Raw genomic sequence first — 23,453 nt, forward strand, 5'->3', positions numbered from 1 at the left:
TTATTGTAATAATTCTATTTAGTTTTTTAACACGTTATCGGGGTGCTTGCGATTTTCGAAAACTCAAAAGTTTGCACGTGAGTGGCGAGTGGCGAAAATGTAGTTTTGACAACGTGGTTGGGCTTGGATGTGGCAACTTGGTGAAACCATGCCCATGACACTTTACTAAGTAAACATTCACATATACATTTTTGTAGGCATATGTAGCATGCTAATGCGTACAGAAAGCCTCATGGAACAGTACTTTTGTAATGGGATTTTAATAATAAAAAAGATCATAATAATCTCAGCAAAGATTCAGAGTGAGTAAAAATCAATGTATGTACCTTCTTTACAATAACCATGCATCTTGTGTGGGAAATAAACGTGTTATGGTTGTATGGGAATAGTATATACAGTATGTAGATATATTGAACCACTGGTTTTCCATTTTAACATGCAGCCAGGGAAAATAGTTTGTTTTTGAGTGCAGAGGTAGAAGGAGTGAATGTGTACCAAGGAGATTAAAGTAGGTACAAAAGAGAGAGGAATACCTCGTGTGTATATGTGCGTGTGCGTCCTTGTGTGTGCATTGAAGGATGGTGGTGAGAGTGTTGTGTTTCACAGTTTTTTGCCATGATGCACTGCTTTATTATTCTGCACAAGGGGCACTTCACATGCGGAATGGGTTCTCTTTGATATCGACAGCAGCTTGAGGGAGAGAGTGCACTCAAAAACAGGCGCGGGCGAATTTATTCTGGGAAAAAAACAGATAGTTGTGTACTTCCCTGGCAGTGGTTGCCGCACATGCGAAGAACCAACCGCTTTGATGCTCCAGCGGTGACACTCCACACGCTAATGAAATATGGTAATTACAGCGGCATGAAAGCCCTCCTAGACAGAACTGGAGAAAGGGTATAAAAAACAACAAATATGACTTTATCCAAAGATACCCACTGTGATTAATTCTCCTTTTTATAAACATATATTTTATACCGTTCACTTGCGACAAAGCAGCGTGAGCCATCAGTTGACCCAGGAGCCGGCGAGGGGGGAAAGGTCTGCTGATTAAGAACTCTATTGTTCCCTTTCAATAGAAGACGCTGTCTGCAGGAGAGCACAGGATAGAGGGGTGTGGAAAAAGAAGACCTCCGAAGAGAGAGTGCTCTAACTTAGAGCCCTTTCTTTGCAGCAGCAGATCTTTTTTCCTGAAATTCACCCAAATCTAGACTGCAAAGCTGAGTCCACAGCACAAACACTTGGCTCTGTCGCACGCCACAGAAGTCCCATTTGTGGAAAAACTGGTAACTTGAAGAGTTTAAGAGGAATTCCTTAATGATTAATGTTTAAACAATGGACACTTGAGAAATGTGCTTACATTTTTAAGTCAAGCTCTAAGAGTGTCAGATATTACCCAGGGAAGGAAATCACCAGTCACAAGGGAAAGACTACAATTTGATATATCTTCAGTAACTTATTTCAAAAAAAGAAATGGTAAGACTGTCAGCGGGGCAGATTTTGATGATTGGCGGGAGGTTTGGTTTGAGATCAAATCAAATCAGGTTTTATTTATAAAGCACATTTTAAAACGATTTTTGATCGAGACCAAACATGCAAATAATAAATAACACATTACTACATTCGCAAAGAACAGAAGACAATAAATTATCACAACAAAATATAAAAATCCAACACAGGGAATTGTCCGTAGTCCTACTCTGCTCGAACTAGAATGCCAGGGAGAAGAAGTGAGTCTTTAGTTTTGTTTTAAAAACCCCTAGAGTCTGGGCCGACCTCATATGGAGGGGCAGATGATTGAGAGTTGGGCTTGATAGTGTTCTATCTGCAGATAAAGACATAAGGGGAACCTGGAGAAGAACCAGAGCTGGCACGGAGGAAGGATGTGAAACCCAATAGAAAATCTTATCAGTATAAAACACATCTTGTTGATATCGTCACTCGTATAAAAAAGAGTCAACCTTGAAGAATGAATACTAAAGCGAGATCATAATAAAACCATTTTGGTTGCCAAGTTACGTCAGACTGCAAAATCTGTTGTGATGGTTAAATACAGTAAGATATGCATTGCATCTACAGATAGGGGTCCTTTTGAAGCTGTAGTCCAAGTCCACAAAATATTTAATTTACAAAAAAAAGGTGAAATTGTACTTGCATACTTGGCACTTAAGAACAGGTGTCGTGACACAATGGCTTCTCACTGAGGAGGAGGACGGAGAGAGAAAGGAAGGGGGTGGAGGAGGCCGTGTGTTTGACCATCAGTGTTTGCTCTCAGTCAGACAGCCAAGCAGTCCCCCATCCTGTCACACACACACACACACACACTTTCGCCTCGCTGACCCACTCTCCCGAGGGATGGAGACCTCCACCTAGAGGTCAGGGAGAAGGTGGAGGTCAAATGGGCTGTGTATGTGTGCATGTGAGTCTAAATAGGGATGTGGGGGTCTGACCGGCTAACTGGGGCTAAAAGCTAAGTGAACAAACACACAGGGATGCGTGCGCGCACACACACACACACACACACACACACACACACACACACACACACACACACACACACACACACACACACACACACACACACACACACACACACACACACACACACACACACACACACACACACACACACACACACACACACACACACACACACACACACACGGTATGCATGCATGCACACTCTTTAAGGTCAGAGCACATGGTGAGAATGTTAAACGGCCAAGCTGGGGACATCAAATATTTTCCTACCCATCACTATCAGCAAACCACCTGCCTGAAATCTTCAAGTGTGTGTGTGTGTGTGTGTGTGTGTGTGTGTGTGTGTGTGTGTGTGTGTGTGTGTGTGTGTGTGTGTGTGTGTGTGTGTGTGTGTGTGTGTGTGCAGGAGAAGCTGCCCGAGAAACATATATAGGCTTAGCTGACTGCTGAGACAACTTGGCTTTATTAGAGCACACACAGATTCAGACAGACAGATAGGCAGGGTGTGTGTGGGCGCCAGCAGAGCAGACAGATGTAGTTTGGGGGGGCGGACTCAGAGAGGGAGATCCTTCCCCACCCTGTGTTTCTCTTATACCCTTCGCACTTTTTATCGCCTCTCCTCCAGGTGTATCCAGGTAACTCCAAGGCCAGGCCGCTCTTAAAACCCAAGACAGTCAAGGTAACGGGTAATTGCGGAATGGTACTCGTAAAACGGCCTGTTTGCCTTCAGATGAACTCCGCCCTGCTTGTTTTAGACACAAAAATGGAGAGTCACGAAGCTCAACATGGCGTGATATCGTGGTACAAGCTTCAGACTAACTACTTTTTTCCTGCTTTCACCTTCATACCAATCCTCCTCTACCGTCCAGCCTTCAACACAAGTTACTTTTTCTTTTTATTCCCTTCTCTGCTTCCCACTGTCTTTATCTCTCCCCCTCCGGCGCCCATATTTCTCTGACTTTATGAGTAACTCTGGCTCCCTCCCTCTTTTAATGTTTGATTCCAGGTGATAAGAGGAGGCTGAGCGATGAGTCGGACTGCGCCTGGTTAATGTGGTCAAAGGGCAGAGGCTGTGCTGGGGGAGTGGGGGGCCGGCTGCAGTCACTCAGCCCGAGACTGGGCCGCGCTGAGCTTTTTTGGGCCGTGAGCTGTGGATGGTGGCCCTCAGCCAATAGCTGCACACAAGCCAGGAAAACACACATGTTGAAGCAATTGTCCATATCTGCTGAGGAGTCATTATCTGACTATCAAGATATCGATCAAGAGTTTGTATATATCTACTGTCACATGTACTTACCCTCAGAACAGCGATAAGATTACTACGTCTCTTTGCACAAAGGCCGATAAACACATGTGCACACAACCGTATAGGCAGATGCACGAAAATAAGCCGGGTGTATATTTGTACACATAAATAAAAACATTGTATACAGGCGAGCACGTACAGGATGTGATGTTACATCACACACACACACACACACACACACACACACACACACACACACACACACACACACACACACACACACACACACACACACACACACACACACACACACACACACACACACACACACACACACACACACACACACACACACACACACACACACACACACACACACACACACACACACACACAGTCTTAGTCCATCTCCTCACTTTCAACAATCACTTGTTTGTTTCAGACCGCAAACAAACAACCCACTCCCGCACATAGTGGTCATTGACACGGACTTTCCTCTCCATTACTCTCCATCTTTCGCCCTCTTGTCCTCCCTAACCCCTCTCCCGCTCTCTGATTTTATTCCTCGCCCTGCTCCGACCATTATAAATTCATCGTATGCCGTCGTGGCTGATTGAAGTGATGGGCTGATTCCTCAGAGCTTCCTGCCTGATGGAGGGTGCTATAGCAAATAGCCCAATGGGTCTGTTTAGATAACACTGACCTCTCGCAAACCACCGCCACCTCTGTGAGTGAGCTTTGTGGGAGTCGTCCCCGAGAGGAAGCGTGATCCAGAAAGGGAAAAGGGACATTTTAAAAAAGAAGAAGAAAAAAAAGGAAAATTGATTTATCACAAAAAAACTGAGTAAAGGAAAGAGAGTGTTTTAGAGGGATGAAAAGAAAGTAAAAAAATATATGGATGGGGGGGAAAGGAGAGTAAAGGGGGGATTGGGGTGGGCCGTGATTTGAAGCGTATTGTAACTCTCACCTGCCCTCTCCATGAACAAAAGTGTTAGTCATCATCAGGGTGAATTGTGAGGCGAGACGAGAGGCCGCTTCGTTGGTCCCCCTGATCTGCATTCTGGCCATGGGGTTACCAGGGCAACGAGTACAGTACACGGCGGGGCGAGGAGGGTGAGGGGGGCATGGAGAGGGCACTCACCCTTTTCCTTGGAAATGGATATTCATGCCTTTGTTCGGCAGGGGTTACGATCATGTTGATTAGGGGGGGGGAAATAGTGTTTAAACGGCCCGCCCTCTCGGCTGGCTCCATGAAACGGGTAAATAATGGAAAGCAGGGTCGGAGGACATTTCAGTTTTCCTCACCTGCCACTGTAGCAGGTCCCTAAATATTTTTAACGGCCACTCAATTTTTCTCTGCCTATACTGAAATCTACGTAGAACCAGCGATTGAATGCAGTGAAGTATTTACTCAATACTTAAGTACAAATTAAATTTATTTGTACTTTACCGAAGTATTTTCATTTTGTTCATCTTTACACGTTTACTCTTAACTTTTAAAGAGTATATTTATAAAATGTAGCATTGTAACTTTTACTTAATTAAAAGATTGAAGTACTTCTTCCACCTCTGTGTAGAACACTTTCAATTAAAAACCGTGATTCAGTGGAACCACACAGAAATAATACTAAATATATTGTGTACTGTACAATTAAGATTTTTTTTTTTTTTGTTAACTGCTTTTTTTTCTGTTAACTTATCACATGATGGCAGGGGACTGGAAATGTTTCCTGTCTCAGCACTTTGTATTTGGCTGGTAGAATGTGCTCATTTTAATACTTTATGAAAAGCAAACAAGTACACCAGTGAAGTCAAATGTGTTTGTTCTGGTAACATTTTATTCAATTTGTTTCATTCAGCTTTTATCCAACCTCCACCTAGACTTACAAAAGGTGCAATAAGCTGCGAACTGAAAACAGAAAAACAAATCTGCAGGTACTTTCTCTTTAAATAAGCCAAGCCATTGTGAGTGCATTTGGTGTTTTTTTTTATTCTTAAAAAGAGGAGGGCTGCTTGATTTCTTCCTTCCCCCTTCCCCAAACAGCCCATTGACCTTGTCTGTCTGTCTGTACAGAAACTACAGTATTCTCTGTTGCACAAAGATCCTCCAAATATGTTTTCAGTCTGGATAATATCTCTCTTTCTGTCAGCCACATATAAAGAGTGTGTGTCTGCTAGCCCTAAGTGTGTTGAGGCGGTTGAGGCCCATGTGTGTGGCATGTATCCATGTCCGTATCTGTGGCCTTGTGTTTAACTACTCACTTTATGATATACATCAGAACACACATACTCCGTCTTGAAGTGTGCATTTAAAAATAATGGGCTTTGGCATTATGCAACTCTTTGCACACACTGAGCCCGTTTTAAAAGTTACGGAGGGCAATATTATCACTCATCTTTAAAAGCTGGGGGCTGTAAAACATCATTGTAACTCCCCTCATGTGACAAGATGTTTTACAATCGCACCATTAAAAGCTATTGAGAGAGCGTGGGCCATATAGAGTTGAGGAGAGTAAGCAGCGTTGAGTGTAGGTGGCTCTTTCTCTCCTGACGCAGCACTGAAAACATTCTTCAGCGCAAGGCGTGCAGCGCCCTAAGATAATGTTGTTCTTTAATTAAACTATCTCTGCTGTGCACTGTAAAGGAGCGGGGGAGAGGGCACACACACAGGTAACCTTGGGCAAACCGATGCATTATGAATTCTCAGTATTGTAAGTTCTTTGTGTGGCGGTGTTTACGCATTTGAAAGAAGTGTGTGTATTAATAATGTGTGTGCACTTTCCACACTGATCGCCAATTAAAACAACCCTCGGCTCAATGAAAACATGAAACTGACTCCTGCAATCACAGTTATGAATCAACCATCAGAGCTCATTACAGGAGTCAGGTGATCGGCCTCTGAAGCAGCTTCGCTTTACAAGATTAAAACCTGGAACTGAATAATTTTCCGATCAAACTGCACAACCCAGCAATGAGGCCTCACCACATCGTGAAATAACACGCATGCTGTATATGCATTAGGCTGCATCACTTAAACAAATACAAATGTGATTTTTAGATATTTAAAATAATATTTATTCTAAAGAGTCTGGACTTACTGTTTGTTTTTAACAATCTGCAGTATGCAAATGTAGATATTTGAGCCAAAAGGCTGAATTGAAATTAGTCTACAATAATCCTCCAGGCTATTATTATTATTATTGAATGAGCTGATAAAGTTTATCCTATATATCCGCTGCTTATTATTGGTAATAATATTTATTAAATCTACAGTTAGGCTGTCACTCTTGCAGAAATTAACGTCCATACATCTCTTTATGAGTTAGTGTTATGTTACTCCAGTGGCTTATAGTTCAAAAGGCCTGAAATACAGCAATAGATAAGTAAATAGTCATGTGAATAAACACAGGTGTCCTTTACACTGGGGACATGCCTGCACATTTTGAAATGGAATTGTCCCTATTACTTTGTTGAAGAATAATCTGTAATAGAAAAATAAAAAACCGCTTACACCTACAAATGTTAACTAACCAAAAAAAAGAGCTTTAGGAAAGTTATATTTGCACCACAAGGAAAGATATAATGCAATGTAAATATAGAAATAATTAATGTGTATTGTGAACTGAAAAAAAATCCCCCTATAAAATGTCCAACAAAAATCATTCATTAGCAACTTTTAATATTTCATGACATAGGTTGTTTTTATCCTTATTCTGGTAATTATCTACACTAATTCATCCTTCCATAACACTGCCTTACAGTGTTGAAGACAATTTTAAAATCTTACGTCACCATTACTTTACAACCCAAAGTGACGCCCTTGTAAATCAAATAGAAGGAGGTTCGTTTTATGGCGGATTAATTACGGCTTTTAATGGGAGTTATCGTCGGCAGATCGCTTGATGCTGCAGAGAAACGCGATCCTGCGGCAGCCTGTGCAGCCTGTAATGTCTCTAAACTGGAGCCGCGGTTGGTCAGGCCGACCACTGCTGAGATGTGAGAGGAATCCCTCCGCTATCTGCGAACTGATCCGTGTCCTGCGGTTTGATCCAGCTCGTGCATCTGCAACCTGACAGGAAGCTGGCGCACACTGTCCGATTCAACACCGAAGAGCACGGAGACGAAGCAGGCCTAAGGTCCGGTGTTGTGTTGTGATCCGGCTACTGTTCATTTACAAGAGCTTTACCTGCTGGTAGCCTATACCGATAGGCTCTAATTCAGGAGGCTGCTGTGCCTGTAGTTCAACTGTCATCCGCCAGGGGGAGATATGCATGAAGATAGAGAGGAGATCAGCACACAGCTTCCGTTCAAATCAGTAAAGGGTGTGAAAGAAACAACGACAAAAAAAAGACCTTTACATAATTGTAATTAAAAGATAAAACAAAACGTGACAAAATTACCTTAAACAAAATGTAAAAAGGCTCATAAAAAACCTACAGGGGTGAGTAACAGGCAGTGGTGTAATGTAACTAAGTACATTTACTCAAGTATACTGTACTTAAGTATACCATTTTGAAATAGTTTACTTTAGCATTTACATTTTTTTGCTACTGCGTACTTCTACCCCACTACAATTCAGAGGTTGATAAAAGTAACTTTTACTCCACTATATTTATTTTATACCTTTGGTTACTTTTCAGACTTGGATTAATAATGTGAAATATAATCAACACTTAAATAAGACTTTAGTTACACCTGGAGTAAATCCACAAGCTACCTAGCACTATATAAATGAATAAAAATTACCTCAACTTTTACCAGCTTTGATAACACTTTAGTGCATTAATGATTATAATATAAAAAATATATGATTCTGAAATAAGGCCAATCTGCATAATGAGTACTTTTACTTTTAGTAGGCTACTTCAAGTTTATTTTGATGCTAATACTATGCAATGCAGGATTTGTACTTTTAACAGAGTATTTCTACACTGTACTTTTACTTAAGATCTGAGTATGTCTTCCACCTCTGGTAACCGGTAAGGATAATACAAAAATTGCATATAGAAATACATTTAAAAAAAATACAGCCTGGGTGTGGTTAATTGAATCTCACCTTTGGCCCCTTCATGTTTCAACCAGTGAGAAACTCAGTGCAGAAAATAATCATAATATGGAGAGTGGATTTTAGTAAAAGGGGCCGAGAGAAAATGCCATTTAGGACTCAAGATTTTTCCATTTGGCCGCCTGAAAGAGACTTAACGCCAATTGTCCTGCTGGTCATCTCACTCGATAGAATGCAAATGCGGGGGTCTATAGGGCCCGGTGCGGGAAAGCCATTGATTTGGGATGAATACAGTGGCTACTCTCAGGCCCTTCACAGTTATTAGGACTAATAGAGAAACATAAAATAGTGAGAGAGAGAAGCACAGATCGGCACAAATGCTCTAAATAGCGGGCTACTCCACAGGCCTCTCGCCGAGTTTGGCTTGCAATTTGCATTCCTTTGTGTGACAACTTGTAATCCTCCCCTCAGCATGCCAAGAAACACACAACAGATTTATTGTCCCAGTCAACAAATAGTTTAAGTCATCCCAAACCTATTACTGCCTAATGCAGTGGGAGCCGGCCCCCCTATAGCCCCGTGCACCGTCCCGTCTCCGCCACCGGAGGCTTGCAAACACCGGAGGCCCCCGTAGGCTGCAGAGCTTTGTGGGTCCCGCGGTCTATTCACACTCCCTGCACTTCTGGAGCTTTATATCATCTCCCAGCAGCTTGGGAGGTTGTCTGAGCCTCAGCCCCGGGTTCTGTGCCTCTCAGTTTGGTGTTGGGACGGTTTCTGACGCTGCAGGCCCACACAAAATGCACACACTCTTAAAGCACAGGTTTGGGAACAACATGCATTGGAAATAACTCCAAATCAGCCATTGTGTTCAGATTTAGAAGCTTATTTCAAAGGGAAACTCCTTAAAAACATGAGCAAACATCCATTTAAACAAAAATAGAGATTAGTATTCAATAAAAACACATGTGGGATATTAAATATGGTCTTACACGGGATATTGTATCCAGAGTTAGGAGCTTAAAGTGAAACTACTTGAAAGGTAGGCCAACATTGAATAAAAAATAGGAATCACAAAACATGTAAGTTAGTATTCAATAAAAACACATGTCGGATGTTAAATAGGGTCTAAAACGTGATATTTCGTCCATTACATTTTATGTTCAACGTTTTTATGAACTGCTCCCGGGCGAACAAACAAGGTAGCTCTCCATAAAAAGCATCTGTGTGTGCATTTTGGGAATAATGTGTATCTGTCCTGTTTGTGCATGTGTGTATCTGTACTGCATAGTAACAGAGTGTAAACTGAATTCTATTAAAGTATTTCTTCTACTTTTTTACGATTGCATTTGTATTGCTGGTTTCTTAAGTATATCATCACTCGTCATATTGTTTTTGGACATTATGACCTAAGCATGGGACTGTTTTGGTCCTGTCATTATACTTGATGGAGCGCAACCACATCCTCACGTGTCTGCAGGAAAAACCATAACAACAATTTATTTGTGTTCGTCTGGGACAGGCGTGGACCGACTGACTGACTGCTGTTTGTTTGTTGTGGAAGAGAGGCAGACAGAAAGATGCTGTTTTCAACTTTTTTTTCTACGCTTTCTGTTTTACTCTAAAGACAAACAGATATGTCTCATTCACCTTTTTTCATTTTATACCAGCATTTAAAGCAGCAAATGAATAGGAGTGAGGCATTGAGTTGAATTAAAGTGAACTGAATTCACATGAATTGAAGTGGGAGTAAAAGGCAGATAATGAAAGAGAGAGCAGCGACAGAAAGAGAGACTGCAGCCCATCTGTGAGTCTCGGCCTCGCACCGCAGGACTCAAAGAGGGGTCAGCCCGGAGAGAAAGAGAGGAGGAGGGGGGACATCTCTCCACCAGTCATCTTCCCACAAACACAACGGGCCTTTGATTCGTTTGTTTGGACACACACATTCATGTCTAATTGTTGTTTTTCTTTTTTAGTGTACCCCACAAGGCGCATCCTGCTGGCCGAGCGGCGCATATGGCTCCGGTCCCGCTCTGAACCGCAGCCTTTCTCCCTCCGAGAGATCCACACAGCCCTAATTATAACGGGAGTCAATGTCCGTGTTTACATCAATGAAGACTGGAAATGTAGCCGGCATCCTAACAAGGCACTTTAGGCACGCACTATTTTAAACATTGTAATTTTGTGAAATATCAAAAATCAAAATTAGCTGTTTTCGTTTATATGAATGCAAACAGACTTCTTCCTTGGCTCTAACGAGGCTATGTGATGGCAATTAAACCTCTGTTTAATGCTCTTCCTGGAAATTCTAGATTAGTTTAGATTGAATTAGATTAGATCATATTTAATGTATGTATCCAAAATGTAGGGAAAGTAAGGCCTGACACGGGTTAAAAATAAAATAGAAAAAACACAAGCAGTAAATATATACATAAGTAGGAAAATATATATCTTTATCCAATAAAACTCTGACGCAGGACGTACCAGTCATTAACCAGACTTTAGTTTAGTCACCTCTCATGTCATTATTGTATTCGAGCAATGGCTGTGAGCTGTAGTTAGACCGGCTCAGATAGGGGATTATTTAAGTGTTAATTATTAAGCCCTAAACTTCCCTTGAATATGTAAGTGCACCAGCCCCCCCTGAACTCATTTGTCATAACTTCCCTCTAGCATTCACTACTTCTCCTGCCAACAAGAAAAGCTCATCTGACTATTTAACACCCATTTGTCATAGTCTAGCAGAGGCCGGATTTCATTCTTTTTTCTTCTTTTTTTTTATTATGCCCTAATCCGTCTTTATCCCCATCTAATCTCCATTCATTGTAAGACAAAAAAACAACATTATGCAGGTGAATGAAGGGGTTAAGAAAATAAGTCTCCATCATTGCACCGAGCGCCTGAGAGCTGCATGTTCTCCATTTCCACACCCTGATGCTGACTGTGTGCTGTGTTTCATACACCAACTCCTGGGCCACCAGATAACATCACCCATTACATCATTCTTTAAAAAAAATTATGATATCAATTTCATTAGCATAAATAGCGTGAGGTAATTAATTGAATAATCATATCCAGATCTAAATGGTCGATTCATAAAGCAGACTGCTGATTTATATACAAACAATGAATTGGTGTTAATAAACTACATATGGTTGCACATAGTAGGGACTAAATATAATAATGCAAATATGTAAGCTATTATTATTGTATGTTGTTTTAATTATAATTCCAATTAAAAAAAAATGGTTATATTTTTCTATTCATTATTTCTCATTATTGTTGGAATTAATATTTATTTTTGTATTTATTTTTTACAGAACTAAAAAAACGTTCTTACAGAATGGGCTCGATGACAGTGCAGCTGCGCCTGTCGAAGTGGTTTTAATTTAATCTGTCAAATGACATTTTCCCAGAGCGCGTCAGGCCTAATGAAGCCTGGGTTTGGGAGGATGTTTGCAGTTGCGCTTGGCAGAGAACTCTGGCTTGTTTCAACATTGCCTTGTGTTTCAAAGAATACTTTTATGAGTTTATTTTCCTTTTAAAATATAATTTCTCAGCTCCTGAGCTTGGCAGAATGTCCACATTGTGGCGAAATAGGCTATAAATCCCACCATTTATGCAGGCCGATATTCATTACAATGAAATATTCAAATTCACAGCAGGGTTAAGGCAGTGTCTCCTTTAATTTCCTGGACGTTTGTACAAGCAAAACATCGTGTTTTTTTTTTACATTTTGACAAATTTGAAAAAATGAACATAAATAATTCACTCCTCAATTTAATATAATCAGGAAGCCCAGAGAAGCAAATGAGGTCAGAACTAAAGCGTCTGATTTAAGAGAACCAAGGGTCTAAATTAAACGCTTCTCCCTCAAGGCAAATGTGAAGTCAGGATGACCTAAGCGACACGAATTCCGTCTGAATAAATTGTCTGGCCACACGGCTCTTGCACACATGCCCTTGGTTAGGTCGTCTCCTTTTGTGAGACTTCCCACAGATTCCCTGCGTAACTCAATCTGTCGACAATCAATACCCTGCCCAGAGCCCATTGAATAAATACATTATTCAATTATTTGGCAAGCTACGCAGCATGCATCCCATTTTCATCTCAGGAAATGTAATGCAAAAATGGATTCAGATTTAGCTCGATGGTGCTCCAAATGGAAAAGAAAATAATTCACTTTTAGTAGACTTTTGCCACTATTTTGTAGCGTACAATATTCAAAGGTTTCAAAGGCTTTATTGTCATAAGCACAGTAGCTACAGTGTAGATATGGCAATGGCAATCCTTAAGTCCTAAATTCCTCCAACAGTGCAACATAATCTATACAAGACATAAAAGAATAAAACAAATGTAGAAAAACAATACAATAGTGCAAGAAGAAACCGAGGAGAATAAAATATTGCAAGAGTATCCAATGTGTGAGCAATGCAGATGAAATATAAGCTAAATGTTGCACAGCATGTTATAAATCTAAATAATTCCAGCACTGCCAGAGGAGTTTATTCCACTATGGTGGAAGCAGGTGTTTCTCCATAGTATTTGGGAGGGTCCCACCATGGGTTTAAGGACACCGCCATCCTTGGTCCCCCTGCTTCACCTTCCTCTCTTCAGGCCGGCCTGCTGCTCTCCTCCCCACCTCCCCCCCTCCTCCTCTTCTTGAGCCTTTGATCAAAGCTGGCCTCTCTACCACAGCTGCCCATCAGGGGGCTCCTCACCCTCACCTACAACAACACTGCCTGCTGGGCCTCCCTCTCTGATGCACACACATGGGTGCAAACACACAGGGATCCCACACACAGATGAAGCCCCCCAGAAGTCTCCGAAAACGTATATTGATTTCTGATAAACAAGCAAACAGGGAAGTTTGTACTCAAAAAAATGTTGTGTGAGCGACCTAGAGATGAGAAACAACAAGTCACTCATCATGCGTGTGTTTCTCTGTTTGTGTCCGTGTCTTGAGGTTTGCACAAAAGAAATAACACAGGTTCATATGTGTTTTGGCCGAGTGAAAGAGACAGGGAATGTTATCCAGAGTACATGCTATGATTCCACTGAGCAAACACATTATGTGCTGGGAGCTGCATTTTCCACATACAAACAGACACCAGAGCAAACAAGCAGCACAGCTTGCTTACACGTGTAGAGCTGTGCGTGGTTCCACCTGTAAGCTTTTATCTGAAGGCCTGGTGCCCGAGTTACTTCCTCCTCTGTACTTTACCTCAAAACTCCTCTCATTTCGCATGCGTACCCCCAATTATAGACACAAGAAACACTTTGGTCTGCCTTCCAGAGGCTACGAGAGCGTTCCCCTACAGAATTTTTACAAACTCTTATGTTTTAGTCATGGTGGCGGGCGGCAAATGTTTGTTTCTTTTCTTTGTCTTTCTTGTTGGTTTCTCTTTGAAAATCCACTGCTCTCCTCCAGAAACTGGAAGTAATCCTGTTGGAACATCTGGTGATGACTCAGGCTGCATATCAGATACACATCACATGTGATTCATTATCCTGAGGTTGGCCTTTCCTGGGCAAATTGGACTTTGTATATTTTCAGACAGTCCCATGCATATACATGGGACCCGGCTGTGATGACACATCGGCCCGATGAAAGTGTTTCCAGTGTTTGTGTCCCGGTTCAAAGGGGCTGATGGGTACCTCCGCTGGTGATGTGACACAGGAACACCTTGGGCCAATCCTCTCCACCCTCACCTGTGCCCCTGAGCCCCCATCTACCCCCGTCACCCCTCCACCCCAACAACGCTGGGGTCAATTAACTAATTAAGTGCCAATTAAAGCATTAACCGCCTCCCGGAGGTTGTGAGGTGGCACTGGGGTGGGACGTGGAGCAAGTGGCCACGGGCTGAACCACAACGAGTTCAAAAGGGTTTTATTTCCTGAAAACACAAAGAGGAAGGTTGGCCAGCGTGGGGAGAGAGGATGACTTCAGTATATTTAATATCATCGCCTGGTAGCAGTCTCAGGAAATAAAAGGAACATCCTTTCCAACTATCAAATGATGCTTTGTTAATCGTGACGTAAAAATGACGAGCTCAATCTGTAAAGAAATAAATGAATTAGGTATTTTTTTCAATGCTATTGCGATTATTTTGGTCTAATACACAATGTGACTTCAGTTTTATGATTCTTAAACTGGGTTTTTATTATTCACTTATTCACAAAAATAAACACTGCTTTGATTTTATATTCCTGTTTTTATTGATATACTGTATGGTGTAAGGGCCAGGAATGTCTTGTCACTTTTAGTTATTGTGTGTGTGTGCTGTGTGGAGGTGTGTGTGCGTGTGCGTGTGTGTGCGTGTGTGTGTGTGTGTGTGTGTGTGTGTGTGTGTGTGTGTGTGTGTGTGTGTGTGTGTGTGTGTGTGTGTGTGTGTGTGTGTGTGTCACAGGGTAATTGAAATCACCTGCATTCCTGTTTATCACTAGTTTTGTTTGTCACCAAGAGGGGGGAAGACTTCTTTCCTGTTGAAATGCAAAACAATCTTTATTTTTGGTTTGCTATTACAAGAGCAACATGTAACAAAATGACTGCACTGCGATTTACAACAAACGGAAAGAAACGCAACTACGGTCTTCTGGCTCTTTAATTTGTTTGGATACGGTGTGTGTGGGACAGACTTCCTTGCATGAGCTATCTCAGCAGATAAATAGTTTTTAGTAAACATTCGCTTCAACATGTGGTTTGATCCGGCAGGTGCTATGTGGGTGGAGGTTACCACACAGTGCCTATGAACCCAAGGACGTCTCAGAAAGTCAATTAAATAAACGTAACTTTGTTATACCAACTAAGTAACAAAATAAGAGTTACTTCCTAATATTTGACCCACGTCTAGCTATGTTAAACCCTGCTTAGACACAACTACCGCCAACACCTCCAGCTCTGTGCGGAGTACAGTGTTCTCTCTGTGTGTGATTTCTTTTTTCCTCCCATGAACCCCTGCTGCTGGCCTGGACTTTGCTTAAACCTCCAAGAGTCAGATGTGAAGGGGGGAACTGAGAGTCAATGAGGTAAAAAGCATGAAGGGCGACATCCATACCTCTTCAGAGGGGTGGATGTACAGGGCGAAGGGCGGATACATAAGTAGCCGTGCATGTCCATGTGAAGCTCAAATGTCTCCCTTGTCGAGTCGGGGTCAATTTGCTCTCAGTTTAACATGTCATTTTAAAACGGCCATTTGTTAAATAAAAACACTTAATCCTAAATCTCTTCCTTGTAGGTTATTGAAGCAATTTTATGGTTGATTTTCACATTTAATTTTAAAAGCAAATCTACTCATTATGTAGACTTAGAGGTGAATTAAACTTTGCTTCCTCGCATCGGGGATACAGCCCCATGGAAAATGAGTTCCTGTTTGCAAGACCCGGGTCCAAATCCTGTCTGTTACCTATACGTCCCTGAGAGCAGCTGTGATCCGACTTCACTGCGATACCTGCTCCCAGCGAGCCTGTGTAAGGGTTAGCCTCGCTCCCCACAGGACCAGTTATTGGACATATTTCCTCCACATTGAGGACCAGCAGGCTGTGTCCCTGGCTCCCCTTCACACTGTGTTTACCCAGGCCGGACGCCACCTCTCTTTCAGCAGGTTCACACGGAGTTCTGGGGTTTCAACTGGCCGAGGGACGCCTGAGTCAAGACATCACATCATCGTGACATGGAAGAGAGGGTAACAGAGCGAGGTGCTGCTAAATGCACACTGCCCTTAACTAAGGAACAGTGGTTTAAAGTAACCAAGTAGATTTACTCAAGTACCGTATTTAAGTACAATTTTGAGGGACTCAGTTTACTTGAGTATATCAATTCTTTGCTACTTTGTACTTCTACCCCACTACAATTCAGAGGTATCGTTAACTCCACTACATTTATGTAATACCTTTAGTTACTTTGCAGATTTAGTTTAATGGTGTGATGTATAATCAACCCTTAAATTAGGCGTTAGTTACACCTGCATCAATAACTATAATCAAAACATGTAATGGGCCGTTCTGCATAATGAGTACTTTTTGGTACTTTAAGTATATTTTGATAATAATATGTTTCTACTTTTACTTGAGTAACATATTGATTTCAGGACTTTTACTTATCAGAGTATTCCTACACTTTTCTACTTTTACTTGAGAACGAGATCTGAGTACTTTTCCCATCTCTGCTACGGAATGGAGGGCAAAAGGACGGATGAAATGGATCAGAGTAAAATAATATTGGCTGAGATTGTGACGACCGAATGCTGTAGTTCTCGTTGAGTGAGTAGGTTAAGCTTTAAGATGTAATCTGTCTCACCTTTAAGGCATTTTGGTGAGACAGGGGATAATGAATGGGAGGCAAAAGTTTTCATAAGCTCTGTGGCTTCCAAGGCATTCGTACAAATGTTATGTGAGAGGGGAAAAGACACCATGGGAGTGAGGAGTGTGAGGAGGAGTGACACAGAAAGGAGGAAGACAAGGAGTTGGGAGGAATGTCCCAATACAAACAACAAGCCAACACAAGTGACTGCAACTGTCAGGCATTATCTGCCCTGTGCATGGCCAGATATTCCTACGATGCACACAAGCATGCAGATTCACACAAACGGACAATCAGAGGAATGCTGACAGCAACTGCTCCTGCAGTGCTGAGAGGGAATCTGAAGAATGGTACAGTGAGGAATTTCAGATATCTAAAGCAATCTTTCACTTTCCTCCTATGAAGGAATTTAAGCTCTTACTGTTTTGTGAACATCGGAGACTCATTCATCAACCAACTCTGTGTGTCCTGAATCAATGCTTCGACTAAACTCAAAACAAAGGAAAGACGCTGCTGTTCTATAAGCAGGACTACAGCAGAAATGTTAAATGTCTTTGTATCCTGGGGGGGATACAGTTATTTGAAAGACTGGCCATGTGTAACACGGGTGTAATATTGTGTAAAATGGGGGTTATAACAGTGTAACTACTGTGAAATACGGGTGTAATATTGATGTGAAATGGGTCAAATAACAGTGTTATAGGCGTTCAACAAAGGTGTAAGTTGTGTGTAATAGAGTACAGGTTTAATAATATTTAAAATGGGTAAAATAGAGGTGTAACGTTGGTGTAATAAAGAAGTATGTGGGTTTAATATATGTGGGTGTAATAACGGAGTAGTAAAGGTGTAATACGGGTGAGATAATGGTATAATAGAGGTGTAATAGAGATATAATGCGGGTGTAATAACGGAGTAGTAAGTAAGTAGATACATTCATGCCGATCTAGATCCCTCCGCTTCGTGTCGGGCTCCTGATCAGCCTGTCGGTGTTCTTTTCCCCATAATGACCAAGTCGCTGCACATTATCCCGCTTATTACATGGCCAGATTCTCAACAAAGTAACGTTATGACTCAATATTCATTGAAATGCTTTTATGGATTTAGAAAACGATTTTATTGATTTAAAAAATAGTTGTATTGATTTAAATTGACATGCATCCGCTAAGAAAAATTGTCCGTTGTTACCGTTTGAACTAACGTAGCAACGGCAGGAACTGTTTCGATAGCGTTTTTGAGGAGCTTTTTGATTACAGATTTGAAAACATCGTTGCTTGCTTTAAAAGTAGCACAATTCATTATGTCAAACCTTGGAAAGTATCTAGATATCCCTGCCCTAATGCCAAAGTAACTGGCAACTGAATATGTGTCGCCGTTTGATGTCTATGCCTGGACCGCTGCGCAAAAAGGAGGTTTTCTGCCCATTACTTCTCCGCTGTTTTCTTGTCGTTCTTGTTACAGTTAAATCGAACGGACTTGTTTGTGCAGATGTGAGCGTCCTTAACAACGGTCAATAAGTGCTTGACAGCGGTCTGTCTGTTCTGGATTGACAAAGTGTCACGTGTTCTGAATTGACCAATCAGAATCGAGTATTCAACTAAGCCATGTAATAAAGGTTAATACGTGTGTTATAATGGTACAATAGAGGTGTAATAGAGATATAATGTGGGTGTAACAACAGAGAAATCTGGGTGCAATAAGGTTGTGATAATGGTGTAATAAAGCAGTCATAATGTGTAATATGAGTGTAATGTAAGAAAAATCAATCAAATAATTTTCAAAAATACTTAAAAGTGATTGCGAAATTAAGGGTTAAATGAGCAGACCTTTATGAAATATTACCCTGCTGCTACCTCCAACTCCTCCCTCCCTCTCCTCTACTGAATGTTTCTTCTGGCACTCCGCTCCCCTGTCTGTGTGCATCAACAAACACATGAAGAGGAACCAGCAACTGTATTAACAGATGGCCAGAGTCAATAAAACACACACAAATCAAGTGTTGGACACATCTGTTGTACGTGGAGTCTGACTAATCTTTCTGTGTGGCTTCGACAGCAGTGATGGAATCGCAGCAGCTCGGCCAGATTAGAGGGGACGGGGCAGATCACCCAGGGGGCCACAGGCAGCTTTGTAATGGATCGTAGAACGGAGATAAAGCCCCGATAGAGGCCAGGGGGGACGTGTTTCGGTCAGATAGAGTCAGTAGCGTGGATAAGAGCCAGAAATGAATGTGCTATCATGTTTTCATTAGCTTACTGTGGAGAACACTTTCTATAAAGTGTTTATGGAGCCATTATCTGAGTCAAGTTGAATTTTTACAAGACACCGGCAAGGTTACAGAAATCCTTAACCACTAAACATGAGGATATGGATAATTCACTTCACCGTACAGCATGTCATTTTATATTGTGATATCATATTAAAGAGTTAACTGAATATTCATCCGCATTATAATAAGAACTAAGGCTTTACATAAGAGCACTGAAAATAAAAATAAATTATTCTTACATCAAATATATAAATGAAACCACTTTCAATAACCCATCTATTCATGTTCATTTTTAAATCATATAAGGCCTCATTTTTCTACCTTAAAACCACACACTTGTTAAACTAAGAGAACTAACTACTTGACTAAATCAAACTATTTCATAACTCTAATGCAACAGTGATAAACCAACATGTCTATAAAACAGTCTTGCTCACAGTTTTCCCATTCTGCCCAGAGATAATAAAAAGATAGCTTCCAGCACGGTAAAACTTCTGACAGTTGAAGGATTTCAAACTCTTCATAAAACACTAAATACATAATAAAATGCTAATCGTTTGGTGCCTAACGAACTTGAAATATCCAATAAACGTTAAGGTGGCCGAGCCTCACACCTGATTTATGCTTGACACATCAACAAGGTGCGTCACACCATCGTACCATCGGCAGGTTTTCGCCTGTCAAATGACATTGTCTTGCTTTGTAATATAGCAAAATGAACTTTTAGGAGATTTAAGACCATTAGTCAGCCGTGAAGAGAAACCTGCATTATGGCTGTGTCAAGTTTGTTGAAATGTTTGGGCCAGTCGACTCACTAACTGTGTGACAGAGAGAAGTACTGTAGCTGCTGGGAGCAACTTGTAAAATATACAAGACAGACAGTGATTAACAGAGATAGTAAAAAAAAAAGGGAAGAATTGTATTGACAAAAACTGAGAACAAACTGAAGAGGAAAAACAAAATCCTAATTAAAGAATTAAAAGGGCCTAATAGATCCTTCCATCTCAAAAAAGTTATTTTGGAGATGCCAATGCCTTGTGTTTTGCTATAATTCATTAGTTATTGTTGGGTACATTTTATAGGAATTGTAATGACATAATGAGGTTGTAGAATATTCTTCAGAGGGGTTTAGTATTTAATGAGTTGCACAACCATGGCAGCATTTGTTGCTGACACGTCCACTCCAGCAGCCTCTTGCGTCAATGGAAAGTCAAACATTACCAGCGAGATTTCATTGGGAATAAGCCATTATGGAAAGGCCAGCCCTGCAGTGAGTGGAGTGATGTGACAGTGAATGGCTGCTGCCGGTGATTACAGGCCAGGTTAATGCTGCACAATGTTAATCCTGCATTTGTCTGAAAACACATCAAACAAAAATATCGCAAAAGCTGACTAGCGGTGAGCTGGCTGCGAAAAAATAAATGTTCCCAAACATCAAACAGATGTAATCAGATGAGCTCGATAAGCATTCGGGGCTCGGTTAATTCCCAACAAATTATCTAATCCAGATGTTGCACTCTTAGTGTAAACACGGTGCCCTGCAGAATCATAAAACAAATAAGCATGAAAAAGGTTTAAAATTTCAAACAGAGCCTAACCCTGGGCCGAGACCTTTCCACTGAGGGGAAAAAAAGAAAAGAAAAGAAAAATCCACACCACACACTCCCCCCTCTGCTGCCTTCTTGAAACAGGAAAATGTAAATATGGTAATATTTAGCACGTGTTTTAAAACAGATCGGTTTTCTCAAGCAGGGAGAAGCAGAGGGAGAGGAGAGAGAGAGAGAGGCGGACGGGGAGGAAAAGGAAGGAAAAAAGCAGGCCACACACGATAGAAAGGCCTCCTCGGATTTGTGTGTGTGTTCCAGTCTGTGCGATGTGGACAGGCTGCGGCTTCCTCTGTTTGCACACGGCCCCACCAAGAGCCCGAAACCCGGCGCTGATGGCCTTGACACGCTCCAAAACACCAAACTGGATCTGTCACACTGTGAGTCTAGAGAGTCAACAACAACTTAACAATAGGAAAACACCACTCCAACGGGTCATATCATCCATCTGTACGCCGCAGCCATTTTTCATGGAGGGAAAATAGGAGGTGGAAGATAAAGGAGGGGGGGGACGAGAGAGAGGAACAGGGAGAGAGAGCAGAGGGAGGAGCAGAAATGGAAACATATGGATGTGTTTAAGGACCACCAGGGAAGGGAAACTTGTGCATTTTCGCATAAACCCTGATAAACTCCAAATATGTAATTACACGGGGTTTAAGGCTTGTCTGTTGCCGATTCATTCAGGAATTTCTGGTTACGTCTCTCTGAGAGTTGGGGTGTAACGGGGCTCTTTATCGTTCTCAAGTGGCGGATCTGCTGGGCTTTAGTACGGCCGAGCCTTCCACACACACTCAGCCCGGGACCTGCTCAGTGTGAGAGTGCCATTGTCCCCCCCCCCCAAAACCGCCCCCCCCCCCCAGCCTATTTAACAAGGCGGTGTGTGAAAGAAGAAAGCATTCAAAAGAAATACCTCCAACTACATAAAAAGGCAAAAAGGAGTGGCACCGTCGTAAAGTACCTGCAGCATGTTTAAAGGTTTCATCACGGCGCAATATTTATAGTTCTTCGATTCCTTGTCAGTGTTTGTAGCCAATTTGTTGAGCTCCAATAAATAGACCGGCCTATTTATCAGCAGACCACATGGCAGCCATTTATGGCACCTAACAAGAGGCAGATGTGTTTTGTATATGTTTTCACATGCAGGTTTGACGCGCTGACAGGCCGAGACAGATAGCTGAGATGTACAACCTCTGTCCCCGCTGCAGCACCGGCTGTAAACACCAGCTCTGATTAGACCGTGGAGAACACAAACATGCCTCTCTGGACATCCCCGAGCCTTATTTGTCTTCCCGTGACAAAGGTTTTTTGATTCATACTCCGGCTGAGTCCCTTTGAGTGACGTGCGCTGAGGGAGTGTGCACCTTTTCCTGTTGCCTGTGAGGTCTGTGCATGCGTGTCTATGTGAGCGTAAACACAAAATGTGCGTTTAAAGAAAGTGTGTATTTCTTTGTACTTCCTTGTATTGTGTCAAACAACATTGACCAATAGAAATATACCTTATGAAAGCAAAAGCCATTGTTCTATCTTTCTTTATTTATCCAAGGGCCCTTTAAGAATAAAAAAAAAAAAAATACGATAGACCACATTATTACAGTATGTATTCTGAGGTGCTGTTACCTTATCTAACATGCATATGTTTTCATTATTCCTGCAACTTTATTGCACCATAATGTTTTTTTTTTTTTACGTAAAGTATGTTTTATGTTGCAGGAACCTGAGACTTAAGATTTCCATTGCCAAAACTACACTGTAGCTAAAATCTGCAACTTAAAGGGTAACTTCGCTGCTGCCTGTGAGGCCTGTGCATGCGTGTCTATGTGCGTCTACCCCTGAGTGTAAACACAAACTGTGCCTTGTGTGTGTACGTTTAAAAGTGTCTATTTCTTTGTACTTCCTTGTATTGTGTGTGTGTGTGTGTGTGTGTGTGTGTGTGTGTGTGTGTGTGTGTGTGTGTGTGTGTGTGTGTGTGTGTGTGTGTGTGTGTGTGTGTGTTATGTGTGTGTCTGAGTGTTGCCAATTACCCCAGCTATAAATACAAGATCCCCATCCGTCACTGAGTTTCTGGGTGGCTGCAGCGCCGCCATAATTGGTTTCAGATGGTCACCCAGATCCTTCTCTCGCTGCTGCAGCGCCATCACACCGCCTGTGTGTGAGAGAAAGCCGCAGGGGAGGAGAGCGAGGCGGAGAGAGGGAGAAAAAAGATGAGTGACAGGAGTGAATAAATACAGAGCGAGCACAGGAATAAACAAGCAGACACTAAATGTTTCTTTTGTCCTGAAACTCTCCTCAGCCTGAGAGTGAGGAGTGAGGGAATGGACAATTGAACTTGTTAACTCAATAAAAGAGTTTTCATTTTTGATGAGATTTATTCAAATCATGTGAGGTTTGGAAGACAGGATATTCGGGTCGGATATAAATGTTGACATATTTCTTATCTGTTATGGATGCATGTGGAAATACCAAATGACATATTTTCTGCTCATGTCAGCTTGAGGTGTCATGCCAATTGTATACATTTTGATAGCTTTCAAATTAGAATCAGAATTCCTTTATTA

General features: G+C 41.7%; 1 protein-coding gene across 6 annotated transcripts in view; it reads right to left on the reverse strand.

Moving 5' to 3' along the window:
• LOC307040114 (uncharacterized protein) overlaps positions 1-23,453 on the reverse strand; it is a 153,908-nt gene that overhangs the window by 81,306 nt on the left and 49,149 nt on the right. For all 6 annotated transcript variants that reach the window (XR_013808431.1, XR_013808432.1, XR_013808433.1 and 3 more), the window contains exon 4: positions 22,920-23,041. Coding sequence is in view for 3 of the 6 variants with exons in the window: in XM_079682677.1 (XP_079538803.1) it covers positions 22,920-23,033 (114 nt within the window). In the remaining 3 variants the exon portion in view is untranslated. The remainder of the gene's footprint in view (positions 1-22,919; positions 23,042-23,453) is intronic.

The sequence above is a fragment of the Notothenia rossii genome (assembly GCF_949606895.1).
Source record: "Notothenia rossii genome assembly, chromosome: 1".
In the NCBI taxonomy this organism is placed as follows: domain Eukaryota; kingdom Metazoa; phylum Chordata; class Actinopteri; order Perciformes; family Nototheniidae; genus Notothenia; species Notothenia rossii.